General features: G+C 34.6%; 1 protein-coding gene and 1 long non-coding RNA gene across 4 annotated transcripts in view; both read left to right on the top strand.

Annotated features, from left to right (window-relative positions):
- Positions 1–569: 569 nt before the first annotated feature.
- Positions 570–3,162, top strand: LOC114300223 (uncharacterized). The gene is made up of 2 exons (XR_003642600.2): positions 570–1,012; positions 2,816–3,162. It is a non-coding gene; the product is annotated as an uncharacterized LOC114300223 (long non-coding RNA).
- Positions 3,163–4,606: 1,444 nt separating this feature from the next.
- Positions 4,607–15,053, top strand: part of LOC114300246 (uncharacterized) — a 38,653-nt gene continuing 28,206 nt past the window's right edge. For 2 of the 3 annotated variants that reach the window (XM_028245126.2, XM_082874187.1), the window contains exons 1-7: positions 4,619–5,153; positions 5,246–5,396; positions 6,638–6,969; positions 8,430–8,511; positions 8,592–8,919; positions 11,264–11,322; positions 12,018–12,107. In XM_028245126.2, coding sequence (XP_028100927.2) covers positions 4,738–5,153; positions 5,246–5,396; positions 6,638–6,969; positions 8,430–8,511; positions 8,592–8,919; positions 11,264–11,322; positions 12,018–12,107 — 1,458 coding nt within the window. In that variant the 5' untranslated portion in view covers positions 4,619–4,737. Of the gene's footprint in view, positions 5,154–5,245; positions 5,397–6,637; positions 6,970–8,389; positions 8,512–8,591; positions 8,920–11,263; positions 11,323–12,017; positions 12,108–15,053 lie in introns of all 3 variants that reach the window. The other variant, XM_028245127.2, reaches the window with a different exon arrangement.

Here is a 15,053-nt window from a genome sequence, read left to right as displayed (position 1 = left end):
CCACCAACATATTTTCAATAGTTCTTTAGAGCCAATCAGCAATGAAATAATGAAAAGATTGATGTAAGTTGATGAATACTTTTTTTTTTTTTTTGGATTCATAATCAGTGATGAAAGTAAGTTTTCATCGCGATCAAAAAAATCTTAAAACAAATCATATGAAAAGTTTTCATCATTGATTTTTTTTTTGCAATCCTATGGAAGTTGAATTTACAAAAGAATAGCAGCTCTTTTGCTCAAAAAAAAAAAAAACTACTTCCACACGAAAAAGATCACATTTTCATCGTTACATTAGTTGTAAAATCGTATTCTTCTCTAAATTTAAACTTTTATGATTTTGTAAATCTTTCATCACACAAATAAAAAATGATGAGAGTAAAATAGAGTGTAACAATGGTGAGAGTGAAAAACAATGTAGGCCTTAGCGTGATTTTTTTTTTCCCCCAAAAGATGTGTACAGAAAAAATTTAGTTTTAATATTTTTTATGTATTGATATCTATAGTGGTCATTTTGTTTAATAGTAAAATTATAATAAAAATTTAATTCATTAACTATGTACGCATAAAGTAAAGAGTCCGGATCCTCGGCTGCACTATCCTGCAGCAGTCCCTGCCGCCCTTCAAAACGACGTCGTTTTGGATAATTTTTTTTTTTTTTTTTTTACTTTCTTATTTTGCTTTCCCCCTTTTTGTTTTGAACCCTAGCCTCTGAAAGAGAGAGGCGATCTGGGTTAGCTCCAAAGATGAACAAGAAGATTGAACCCACCCAAGAGCAAGAACAGAGAAACGTTTGAGGAGGACGATGGCGGCGAGGCGAAGTGAGATCAACAGCGATTCTTACCCCACACTCACATATCTGGCTCCAAATCCAACTCCAACTCCAACTCCAACTCCAAGATCCCTAAATCTCCAATCCTCTATAGACGATCGAAGAGAAGGACACAGCACCAGGAAACAAGCAAACTAATCAAGCCGCCGCCGCCTCCACCATTTTCGATTGGATTCTTCACTGGTAAGTTTGTTTTTTTGTTTTGATTCATTCCAATATTCATTCCCAGGCTTGATATATATTTTTTTTGATTCATTCACTTCACTCCACTCCTCACATTTTTGTTTGATTTCCTTTTTAAAAAAAATGGGATTTCATTTACAATGGAGGTTGATAACAATTTTAGTTATGATTTTCTAAAAAAAAATGGGTTTTGTTATGATTTTTATTTTTTTAAAAAATAGGTTCTATTTTGATTCACTTCAAAAAAAAAAAAAAAAAAAAAAAAAAAAGGAGTTTTGATCATCAATCAATTATGAGCAAGTATGATCCTCAAAGTTTTGTTGCTTTTATCTAATTCTATTGTTAATTCTATTCTAATTTCCCAACTTCTCTTTTTGTTGCAAACCAACTGTTTAATAAATATCTTGAGAGATTACAATAACTATCATACCATTGATTACTATCACTGAAGAAAAAAAAAATCTTAAATGTCTTCATATGGGGAGTGAGAAATATGATTTTCAAATAATTTGAGAACCATGATTTGTTGATAATTTGATGTAGGTAATGATAAAAATGAATTGGTTGAACAAAACATTGGTTCAAAAATTATGGAGTGAGACTCTATATTAAAAAGTGTATTAACTCATCCAAAATTATTATAACTTCATTATTTTAAATCAACTAAAATTTAAATTCGAACTCAGGTAATGATGAATTCAAATCAACAATCTTGATCCTTAGGATTTTGCTACTTCTATCCCTTGTTGGAAAGGCTCACTTGATGGTGAGTTCTCTACTTCAATGGCCTATGATATGATTAGAGGTCGCACCTTTGGAAACTCAAAATCCCTTCTAAACTCGAAATGTTTAGAAGGCTCACTTGATACTTTGGGGTATAATACAGTTTCAATTAAAATTTGTGTAGGAACTTTTAAAATTTGTGTTAGTTCCTTTAACATTTGTCTTAGTTCCTTTCTTGTTCTTTTGTTTTCTTTACTTCTGACTTGCAAGCTCCATGAAAAATCAAAGGTAAGTAGTTCAATCATTTCACTAGTCATGAAATCCACTTTTCATACATTTACATTAAGTATGCCATACAAGCATACGCGATCCTTTAGATACTGCATATTTAACAAGTCATTCATGCTCCACACCTTTCATGTTTATTTGACATCAACTCATTATGCTAGGTTGGAAAAGTCCAGTTTTGAAATAGATATTTTAACTTCAACGAACTGCCCTATATGTAAGTGTTTGAAGTGTGCTATGTTTGCCTTCATATTGCCATATTGCCATATTGCCATATTGCTATGTTTGAAGTGTTCTTTAACTTCAAACTGTGCTATGTTTCCCTTCATATTGCCATATAGAGGGCCTGAAAGATGAAAGAAACGGTGTTTATTTTGAGAGACATGCTAATTTGTTTAACACGTTTCCTCAAGCTTTGTATTTTCAAACCCTGACGTGAGTTCAGAAAAGTGTAGTTCAATCATTTCATACAAAATCAATTTTTCATTTCATGACTAGTTTCTTTAACAGGGGATTGGAAGCTCCATGAAAAATCAATTAACCAACAAAATCATTTCTTTGAGCTACAACTCTGCCAAAAGAAACTAATATAACAAAATTCAAAGTGCAGAAGCATAAATTAGTGAATCAATTTGGCTACAAACACTGAAGGTAAGTAGTTCCTGGAAAAAAAAATTATTGGTAAACCAAAATTTCCTCACGATTAACTAATCACGTGTTTCAAGAATGCATTTTTCACTGATATTATGTTTGAAATACATGCTTATCATTATATACTTCTTGATATTACAGCCTCGGAGGAGCAGACTAGTTTGAGCAACCTTGGAAGAGCACATATGCTTTTGAAGCTTCAAGGAATAGCACTAACCGGAGAAAGAAACCAAGACACAACACCGGTAGGCCAAAAAAAAAAATGAAGATACTGCATTCAAAGGAGATGAAGTTGACACCTGAGATCACTTTTTGGGGTGCTTGTATTTGTATTGGGTTTCATGTAGTTTTTATTTGTACAAAACAACCTTATATCTTTCTTTCTTTGTATTTGTATGGGGTCTCGTGTACTTGTTTTTAACTTAAAATTTTATTTTGTTTCAATTTGAAAGATCAAGAAATTTTATATAGGTCGATACTTGCTATCATTTACTTTCTTGGTTAGACTAAATACTTGATAACATTGGTAGCCCAGTGGCAGACAAGTATACTAATATAGTTGTGTTTTGATTCATATGTGTTCCTCACAACATTGTGATTGAATCTGTTTTCAATAGTCATTTCATATGGAGAAATAGCTTTTTTTCTTTTTCTTTCTTTAATTGAAAATTGAACTTCATACTTAAATTCAAATTTGAATTTATAATCCAAACACAATCAAAATCAATTCCCAGGAAGATGAAAATGAAGAAACTGGAAACATTAAACTCACAAATCAATTAAGTTATATCTTCATGAATAACCAAACAAAATTGTAACAGATTGATGTTCAATCCGAATGTATGAACATATCAATTACCATATACAACAAAAAAACAGACTAAACAACACCACCTAAACATTGATCCTAACAAACCAAAAACTAATTAGCTCAGTTGAATTCTCATCCATCAATCAGTAGCCAATCTAATAGTTTAAAGCATCAAACATCATCTTCTTCTTGCAACTGGTCACAAGTTGATAGCATCTGCCCAAACCCCCCACCTAAATTGTTGACTTGTCTTCAAACCTTCAGTTATATCACAAGTGCTTAGACTAATAACTTGACAAATAAAAAATATAAATGAAGTTAACAAGGATCAATTTAATAATCTGTTTATTGAAAACCAATTAAGTTAGAAAGAAAAATTTTAGTTTGCAACAAAAATTCTTCAAGATCATTGTATATCAAGATTTTCTCTCAAGACATTTATCAAACAGTTGATTTGTAATACAAAATGTAATACAAATCACAAGAAATGCTTCCAAAATGCAAAACAGAAATTTCAATAAAAAAAAAAAGGTCTAGAAAAGCACTTTCATACCCCCTCTAGAAGAACCGCCATTAGAAAGAGAGAGAGAGAGGAAAAAGCACAAGCAAAGCAAGTGAGGTTTGAACAAATACAGAAAAGAGAACCCAAGTCTCCATATCTTTCTCTCAATCTCAAATTTTCAAAATGAGTACTATGAAATTTTGCCGCGAATGGTCAATTCTTCAACCCTCCATTTTTCCACATTCACACTCACAGATATGAATGTATATATATATATGTTCATTCACTTGTACATAAAATGATGATGAAATGGACCTCGTCGCGCCCCTCCCCCATCTCTCTCAGTTCGTTTCTCTCTCCGTTGTATTCCTCCGTCTCTCCGCCGCTCTCTCTCTTTGTCTCGCGTCTGTCTGTTCGTTTCTGTGCAAGGGCTAAACACAGATGAAAGAGTAAGAGATGAAACTGAAAAAATGGGGAAAAGTCAAAATTTGAAGGGAAAAAAAAAAAAAAAAAACGATGTCGTTTTTGATAGGGCCGCTGGGAGTACTGTAGTAATGTGCGGCGGGGCGGATGATCCAGACACATAGAGTAAATGGCGCGTGGATATAGAATTACTAGTACTTACCATCCTATTCACACCATTTTCTATTATTTTCCCACCAAATCCCTATATCCAAACGGAACGGAGGCTTAGGGTTTGGGGTTTAAGGTGTTTGGTACTTCCAGCTCCATTACAATCCACAACCATCCATGGCTGCTGAAGAAGCACAATTCGACTCCCTTCGCTTGTTCGAACTCCGTCTCTTTCGCTGCTCTCTACCTCTTCCATTCCCAACCTCATACGAACAATCCCACGATTCCAACACCGACAACGCACGACAACTCCATTCACTCATCGAAAACGTTGTTACTTCAATCGAAACAGGAGATTATCTCCGAGCCCTATCCTCCGACGCTGCTCGAACCATCTTCAAATTCCAAGACTGGTCCTCCTCCCCCTTGTTGGATTGTCCAGACCAGTTTTATTCTCAGCTGGTCCTCAAAAATATCGAATTGTTCTTGTTCGACGAGTCCGAAGACGACATAGACAAGTCCTATAAGGCATTTTTGTTGATTGCCATTGCTGTTGCAGCTTTTCTTGCATTCACTCAGTGCAACATTACTGGGTCAGTCTCAATTCATATATCAAATTGACTCTGTATATGCTATTGATTTTTTATTAATTGGGTTTTTGTTTTTTTTGGGGGGGTTGTTTTAGACCTTTTGAGAAGTTGCCTTTGTTGCCTCTGATGGGATTTGAAGATGGTGGTGGTGGTGGTGGTGTAGGGGGGGCAGAATGGGAAGGGTGGGCACGAAATCAGTTGATGGCTGCTGGGTCTGATTTGCTTGGGAAATTTTCTAATTTGCAGGTAATTCAATTAGTATGATCGCTTTTACTGTTCTCAATGTTGTTAGTTGCTGCCAATGTTGTTAGTTGCTATTGTCAATGTTGTTATTACTGATGAGCATAATGTTCATGACATGAATTGGCACTTGTGTCTGTTCATTTTTCTTGAATACACTACATTTGGTTTTTTTCATTGCTGTATAAATCACAATGGTACAAAGAAATCGAAGTTATATTAAAACTCACAATTGTTTGTCATTTACATTACAGTTTACACAAAACTATCGCGGGATAGACCCTTAAATCTACTCTCTCCTTGCTCACTTGTTTATGCTTGTCTCTTGGTGAAATGAAATAAATATCAATTATTGATCTCCTTTTAAAATATATTTTGCAAAAACAACACCATTTCGTGCATTATGCAAACGTAATTGAATTGCAATTGAATTGTATTATTCACTCAATTTAAGATTCAACAGCACAAATCGAATTGTTTTGGTTCAAACTTGTATTGTGTCGAATGATTCGATCAAGAATTGTAAGAATCTAACAACCGTGGGTTGGTCTACCTAAATTGAATCTATGAACCAATAAACATGTACAAAATAGAAAAGGTACCAAGTAAATTCGTAAATTTTCTTTTAGATTTTCATGGGTCTGTAATGTAGTCATAATGTAAGATTCTCAAAGGCATGTGGTTTAATGAATCAACTCAAGGCAGTCATTAAAGCCATTTAAGAAATCTAACAAGTTATGTTGAACTTTAGCAGTTTGAAAATTATTGGACTTCTTTTCTCCCTGTTTTGGTCTCTCTAATTAATCAGGCTAACTTCACTGGATTAAGCAGTTTGCTGACTTCAATTTTAAACATATAAACAATTAGACTATATTAGATGAATGTGTCTGATTAAATGTGTTAATCTTGATTGAATGAATCAATGTTTTATATGAGATTAACACTTGAAAAAATGAGTCTTGAATATGACACTTGGTGATTGACATTAAAAGAAGAAATTAAACGTCACCATACTTAAAGGATTGGTAGTGGGATGTTAAAGTTATAACCTGACCAATTCATGACAATTAACTAAAGCAATTAACAAGGAGAATTTGAGGTTAAGGACCAAAAGCCGGAGTAGAATTGCCCTATTCACCCCCCAGGACAATTTCAAACATAATCTTGTCTCTTTCTTTAATGATTAATTTCATGTTATGTCCTTTTTATTTATTTATTAAGTTTTGGTTTGGTTTGGTTTATTGCAGTATATAGTTTTTGCCAAGATCTTGCTTATGAGGATGAAAGATTTGTTTTCAGAAGGAAAAGTCTCTGTCACAGATGGAACTAGAAGCATTTCGTGGTGGCTGGCTAGGCTCTTACTTCTTCAACAAAGAATATTGGATGAGCGATCGTCTTCTTTGTTTGATCTATTGCAAGTCTATACATGTGAAACTTTACAATGTTTTGGTACTTTGGAAAAAGTAACAAGTTACTGGGGTTCTAAATTACATGAGGAAGAAGCTTCAGCTATTTTGTCAATGCTTCATTTGGAAGCAGGAATAATGGAACATACCTATGGGCGAGCTGATAAGTCTAGGTGAGTTATTATGGGGAAGGTTCTGTTTGAGGGGAGTCTATGTGGGCCATATTGCTCAGAGTTCCTCATAATAGTGTTAGATTAAAAAATTTGTGTTACTTTTGTATTCCTGATGCATTAGCATTTCTTCCACGCATTCCTATTACATTTTTATTTTCATTTCCACTTTCATGCACTCTGATGTAGTCAGAGAAGCATCTGTTTTCTCTCTCTTGCTCTCTTTATATATTTTTTATAGTTAATGGGATTTAATCCTTGATGTTTAGTTGACAATAATTATTCTTTAGCAAATATATATCATGATTGATTCATATTAGTGAACCCTTACAATAAAACTTATATGATATTATATAATTTTTATAGTCAATTTATGGATAAGTAATCAATAATAAAGTTTTGACTTGCTTTCATAGCCAGTGGATGTCACATGTAATTGAGTATGTAGTCGATTATAATTTTATAAATTTTACTTCACAGGTAGCTCATTTTCACATGTAAATAGAGAGTACATGGGCGAGATTCAACGCAAGTCTTGTAATTGGCACTAGGTTTCTTGTATTTTCACGCCTTTAGTTGGATTTTGGGGCTTGAAGGTTATGCATGTAGCTTAAGATTAACACTCATGTAATGGATATAGAGAGATTAAAGTCCAAACAAACATTTGCCTTCCGAATAAAATAAACATAGCTGGAAGTTTGAAAGTTAGAAAGATCTTTCGTTGTATAACTTTGTGATCTTTTGGTGTGTGTTTGGGCAATGATTTGATTGATCTTCATTTCAACTTGAACTTAACTTGAGAGTTCCATATTTGTTGGAGAAAAGAGCTCTGAATGAATGCACTTGGAATATGAGGAAAATATGTATAGTATCTGATGTGGAGATAGTTATTACATCCCTATCTTTTATTTTTTATTTTTTTATTGTTGTGTAGGATTGTAAGAAAGATTTTATTACCAAAAAAAGAAGAATATACTATGAAGCTCATGAAACTAACTACCCAAAAAGCGCACAAGGACTAGGCCAAGAGGAGAACCACTAAGGGCATGTCCTAGTTAAAAATAAACATAGCCACGCGACTCATGTTCCATCTGTCATCTACACAGGACGTCCTTGCTTGGTCAACCATGCATCTACCCAGGACATCCTTGCTTGGCTTGAACCCTCGTTGCGTACACCCCTAGAGGAGGCTTCAAACTAGTAAAAGAGCCATCTAATTTTAAACTAGCAAATTATTGTATTTCAGTTTGTTTTTGGTCCACTGTAAAATGAAGCTTGATTTGTTGATTAGAAATTTATCATCTCAATAATGCACTGTTTATAATCGCCAGCCTCACACATTTACTGCTCATGTATGTTGCTGTCTGTACTTTTGAGTGTTAGAAATAATTTGTTTTTGTTTTTTCTTTCTGGAATCTCCCAGATTATCTCTCTTGTTTGCTGAGATACCTTCCTGATATCAGGATGCATTTTGAGTCAGCTGAAGTGGCATCAGGGCTTCAACTTTCTGTAACTGGTGCTCTGGGCATTCGCACTGTGCATCAGGTATGTATTTTGTATGTATGATCTGGAAATTCTTTAACATGATTCCTGGTTTTGGCTTTGAGGATCATTTCTGGGTATAGATTGAACCAAAGGCACAACGTTTACTTGTTGCAAACCCAAGTACATTAAATGATGCTGTCGAATTGTATTCACTAAGCCTAGAGCTCCACAAAAATGCTTCTAGCATTGATGGAGATAAGTTTCTACGTCATCCTCGTGAAACCTGTGAAGCTTCTGATGTATTGATGGCTCCAAGATTCATAGAGGATGATAAAGGTTCTGAAAATAGTGCACAAGGGACAGGAAGTGGTGGCAGTGGCACTGCCCCTTTGAAGGCAATCCAACAAGCAGTTGCTTTGGCATTCTGCCTTTCTATAGAGAAGAGCACTCCACATGATGAAATGCAAAGTAATCTGTCTGACCTTTTAAGTTAACTCATGCTTGTGTTCATGTGTTTTATTGCTGTTAGTTAATGCATGATGAGTAAGTGATAATATAGTAACGATTGAGATGTGTAGTAAACATTTTTTCCTCACACTCCTAATCTGTAATATAGGGTTTTTGGTAACATTTAAAGGGTTGCATTAACTTCTAGTACACATGCACAAACTTCTTTTACTATTTTGTGCTTTATAGAAAATATTACCATTTTTCTTGACAAAGGGTAAGTGCTTGTTTTTGCGGTAGGAACTTCTATCTCAATTTTAATCCTAAAATTCTTTGTAGATATTGCATAACAATTTGAACCAAACAATATAGATGACTCTAATAAAATAACTGCTCTTTTTGTGGCATGCTAACCTTGGGGAATGGCAATGAACGTACCTGTAGAGAGATGAATGGCGCAAAAGTTAGTGACAATGAAATAAAATTTCTTAGTTTGGTGAGTGGTTTAGTCTTACGTGTGTATTACTCAACTTGCAAATGGAGTATAACTTTTAGACACTTAATTATTCAATGTGTCCTTGCCATTTTGCTAGCACACTAAAATTTTATGTACAAGTCCTGGAACTTATGCAATAACCTTATTAAACTGATTATGCAGTAATGTAGGAAATATGTTGACACCATGTCCATCATAAGATATCACTAACCACTAAAGTAATTGGGACAAGTGTCCTGAATATATTCAAAAATAGCATTTAGGTTGAACTGAATTATTTTGAAGAACAAATATGGGCTCAAAAAAGAATGTGACTTGCCAAAATTAGAGGCCCTTTTGATGCTGTTAAGCTGAAAGGAAATATATTTGATGGAAGGAAGGGAGACCAAAGCGCTATAAATCAAAGGCAATTTGACATTATATGGGCTGAAGAAACTTCATTTGGATAAACAAACAAGGGTGCTAAAAATTTGCAAATTACGAAAACACCACTTGAGGTATATGAAAAATACAGATTCTCTCATCTGATTTGAGAAATAACAAATACCCTCATTAAAGTTTGTCTTTTAAAAATGTTAATAGAAAAAGCAAATTACCTAATTACCCTCCAATATCAAAGGAAAAATTACCCCACTATCATCTTCTTGGTCCCTCACCCAAACACCTCTCTCTACCATAGTCATTCTCCCCTAACCCTTACCACCATCAACTGCCACCTATTGACCACCTTCACCCCCAGCTGCCACCCCCTCCCTCCCTGATCCCCATCCTCCATCCTTAGCCGCCACTCGCTCCCTTTGTTGCCACCCATACACCAGACACCCACCGCAACCGCAACCGCAACCGCAACCATCAGTCTCCACCACTAACTTAATGTCCAATCGGATGTTCACAGACTGGTTTGGTCCGCTTCTGAGGTGAACCAAGAACCAAACCAATCCTTACAGGTCCAGAAATTTATGAACCAAATCAAACCAAACCATGGAACTTCTGGAACCGAACCAGACCAAATTGCAAAAATTGGTTTGTTTCTTATTCTGTCCCATGGTTCTAGGCTAGAAAATTTGACATTATATTTGGATTATCCAATTCAATCAAAATTGAGTAGACCTATATACTTTTATTTAAGCATATTCTCCATACTAAGTTTTTAAAAATGTATAAAGACAAGAAAATAAATTATTCAAATTAATACTAATTAATATAGAAATGCAATTTTCACTAATATAAGAAGTGTAATAATAATGTCAATATAGTGAAAAAATACTGAACATAATCACATAGATCTTTATACATAGAGAAACTAATTAATTTAAAATACATAAACATATATATTCTACCAATTAAAATTAATTAAAAATAGGAATGGAATGGTTCGGTTCACTGTGGTTCTTTTTAGCATTAATCTATAAACTGAACTGTAATCAACAGTTCTTAATTATTTGGAACTGGAACTTAACTGTTCCGTTTAAAAAAACCAGTCTGGGTCGGTTTACCCGTACCACTGGTCATTTTGAGCACCCCTACCCATCACAGAGAGAGAGAGAGAGAGAGAGAGAGAGAGAGAGGGATGCAAACCCACTAGCACTTCAGTAGTTGGGAGTGGTTTCATTTTTGGGTTGGTTGAGGGGTGGGGTTTATCTTTTTATTTGTTTTCTTGATTTCTTTATACTTTCATTTCATTTCTTTTTCTTAGTTGTATAAGGGGTGTGGCCCTCCGACACGTTCTCTAATACAATTTATTTGTGGCTGATAAGAAAAAAATGTTTAATATACGCTTATGAATAACTCTGTTTATAATATCTAAAAATATAATGAAAGGTTTTGTTTAAAATTGTTAGGTTCTCTAAAGCCACTTTCATGTTTTAGGGTGGGAGATGGCACCGTACATAGAAGCAGTTGATTCCCAGCTGTCGTCATACTTCATTGTAAGTTGACTGAGTTACCAACTACATCGTGATGCTAGCAGGTTGCATTCTATATTTCTTTGACAACTTTTTTTCATCATGAAGGCAACTTTAAAATTGAATGCCAGTTTGAAATGTTATTTCATTTTAAGCATAGGGCTTAGAAACTGTCTGTAATTACATTTAATCTATATTTTCAGTGTAAAATACTTAATTGTGATAAATCAATATATAGTCCATCTAGTTATGGTGGAGCTTTAGTAGCTGATCTTATATTGGGATTTGGGTGATTCTTCTTTCAAATTTACGTGACTCATTGGAGTTCTGCATTTGTGACAATACTTAAAGCTTTTCTCTTTCTAGGTACTGTTTGCTAGATCATTAAGCTGTCGGATATAAAGAATTAGTGTAGGAATGTGTTCGTTATATTGGCCCCAAAATTTGTTTTATGCTGACTATTGAGGGGCTAACAATCCTTTGTGATCAACAGAAGATAGCAATACTTTTTCTTTCCTTTTTCTCTTTCATCTGTCTCTCTTTGTCATGTGTGTGCATGTTTTTTGTTATTATAAAGAAGATGGTTGCTTTATACTTCCAGTAGATACTGCTTTTTCTTTTTCTTTTTCTTCTTTCTTTTGCTTTTTTTATTTTTTATTTTTTTATTATTTTAAATTTCCCCCCCTGCATGGTATGGTTATGACATTATCCCTTTTCAGATTCGTTGTTTTTGTGACATCTTACGCATCCGATGGGAGTCAACTCGTAGTCGCACAAAGGAGCGTGCTTTGCTGATGATGGATAAACTGGTATTAAGTACATTTTTGTTACTGGTTAGCAGATTTGGGAAAAAATATGTTTTCTTTTACTCAATGGTTGATAATGCATATTTTCTTTTAGATTATGTTTTTCCCCCCCTTATATAAGCAGCTATTCAGATATTTATGTACATTGTTAAATGTTCTCTACTATTGCAATTGATTTTAAATAATGTATGTGATTCTTGTTGCTTAGGTTTGGCAGCCTTTGGTGTTTGAATTAATATATAATGCCAGCATTTTACTAAAGAGGAGTGGAAATGCCTTAATTTTGGATTAGATATTTAGATTGTCTATATTAATCTGAATTAAGCTTCAGCCTTCATTCCAGCATCAAATATAGAGATGTGTATTTTTGATTTTTGGTTGGGATGAATTTATCAACAAGTAGATGTACTTTGTGCTTTCTATTACAAATATTGAGCCATCTCAGTATTTTTCATCTACATTTGTTAAAACATTTTCAGTGATAAATCAAAATGGAACACTTCGTTGATTTTTATTTTTATGTTTAATCTAAATGGAAAAAGCATATTAGCCTTGCAATGAGATGGGAAACCTAGCTTATAGAAGTATCCGTGCTTCATAGCTTATACATGAAGATTTCTGTCATTAGAACTTGAATTACTTTATTGAAAACAATTAGACCCAATTCATAGCGAAGATGTAAAGCCAATTACCATAATCTTCTAATGTTTACTTTAGATTGTGTTTAAAAAGCCAAAAGCCACTAAAAAAGTCAAAAAGTCATACAAAAAAGTCAAAGATTCCTTCCTATTCTCTCTACTTTCTGCATTTTTTTTCCGTAAAAAGCCAAAAATCCATTCCCAAACATTTTAGTTATTTTAACCTCATATTTTAGCCAAAAAGCCACTAAAAATGTCATTTCCCAAACGGGCGCTAGTTTTAGACTTACATGCTGAGAACTTGTTTTTTGTGATTATTTATTTTTGATGGATGATCTATTCATTGTTAAATTAAATGCTTTGACATTTGTGATGTATTGGTTTTTGATTGACATAGCATTTTGTATGTTGAATGATTTTTTGTTTATAGCTTGAGTATTTTTTTTTTCATGTTGAAGTTGTTTTTTTTAATTTATTATTTTTTATTGGTTGTCGGTGTAATATTCATATACATATCAAATAAACTATATAAATAATATGTTTTTGACATTGCCCTGTTGTGTCTGTCTTATTTTTTTGGAAATCCACGTAGCATATCTGTGCATGTATCCATATATGTACATGTGTGTCTTAGCTTATATTCCTCCTATAGCTTTCCTCTCCTTTCGTTCCATTTTTCTTTTTTGTTTTAATCCCCTCCTCACAGATTGCCTTCCAAGTACCATCGCTGTCTTTCCTTACAAAAGTCAATCCCAGATTATGGAGGAATTATTTTAATTGACTCATCCCATTCTCATCAAGCGGAAAAGAAACAAAATTCTTTAGTTCATGCAGCCAATTTTCATTTTCATTCTTTGCCAATTTCTCAAAATATTCTAGCCATATGCCTTGCTATCTGAGGATTCCCCGTTTAGCACATTCAAATTGCAACAACCTGTCAAAGAATTAAGCATCTGGGCACTCAGACAAATTGGAATTAGGATTACCTGTGTAAACTAGGTTGAACACTGCTGGAAATTTGTGTTAATGCATACAATATGATAGTGGTGTTGGTGGTAGATAGTGGCATGTATAGAATATGATAGTGGTGTTGGTGGTAGATAGTGGCATGTATATAATATGATAGTGGTAGATAGTGGTAATATATAATATGTAAGTGGCATATAATGGGTTATAATGATGTTTGTAATATCTCCTATATAAGGAGTGTCATTTGGTCTTGTAAAATAAGAAGTTTTGAATATAACAGAAATATATTCCTTCTTCCTCATATTTTCGGAGTTCTTCTTCCTCATATTTTCTAAGTTGGTATCAGAGCAACAAAAAACGCAGTAGCCCTAAAACCGTCATAGCCATGTCGGAAGTCACGTCCGAAACCACTTCAACCCCTGCCGCTGCCATTCCGGTGAAAACGTCCAACTCTCACTCTGTCCAAATCAGCACCATCCGCCTAAATGGTGATAATTTTCTCCGCTGGTCACAATCTGTCCGGATGTATATCCGTGGGCAAGGAAAGATCGGTTACATCACTGGTGACAAGAAGGCTCCTGCTGTTAATGATCCGCTGTTCGACAGTTGGGACGCTGAAAACTCCATGGTTATGACATGGTTGGTCAATTCCATGGAGGAGGATATAAGCTCTAATTACATGTGCTATCCTACTGCACAAGAATTGTGGGATAATGTTAGTCAGATGTATTCTGACTTAGGAAATCAATCTCAAGTTTTCGAATTAACTTTGAAGTTGGGAGAGATTCGTCAAGGAGATGATTCCGTCACCAAATATTTCAATTCGTTGAAAAGGTTGTGGCAGGATCTTGACATCTTCAACACATACGAATGGAAATCGGTTGACGACTGCAACCACCACAAGAAAACTGTGGAAGACAGCCGTATTTACAAGTTTCTTGCCGGCCTCAACATTGAGTTCGATGAAGTGCGAGGAAGAATTATTGGCAGACCTCCTCTCCCATCCATTGGCGAAGTATTTGCCGAAGTCAGAAGGGAAGAGAGCCGAAGGAGCGTCATGCTTAAGAAAAAAGGTACTGGTGAATCAATTGAAATTTCTGCTTTAATTAGCGATGCTGCGGCCAACAAGGCTGCAAATTACCAGCGCAGGTTTGATGATAAGCCACGGGTCTGGTGTGATTTTTGCAACAAGCCTCGCCATACACGCGAAACGTGTTAGAAGATCCATGGCAAACCTGTCAACTGGAAAAGCAGCAAACAAGGAGAGAAGAATCGTGGCTTTCCTACCGCTAATGAAGCCGATTCAGGTCCCTTCAACAAAGAGCAGATTGATCAACTCTTA

Source organism: Camellia sinensis, chromosome 6, assembly GCF_055761805.1.
Source record: "Camellia sinensis isolate YWXY chromosome 6, ASM5576180v1, whole genome shotgun sequence".
Classification (NCBI taxonomy): Eukaryota; Viridiplantae; Streptophyta; class Magnoliopsida; order Ericales; family Theaceae; genus Camellia; species Camellia sinensis.
This window is presented reverse-complemented; position numbering and strand designations above follow the sequence as displayed.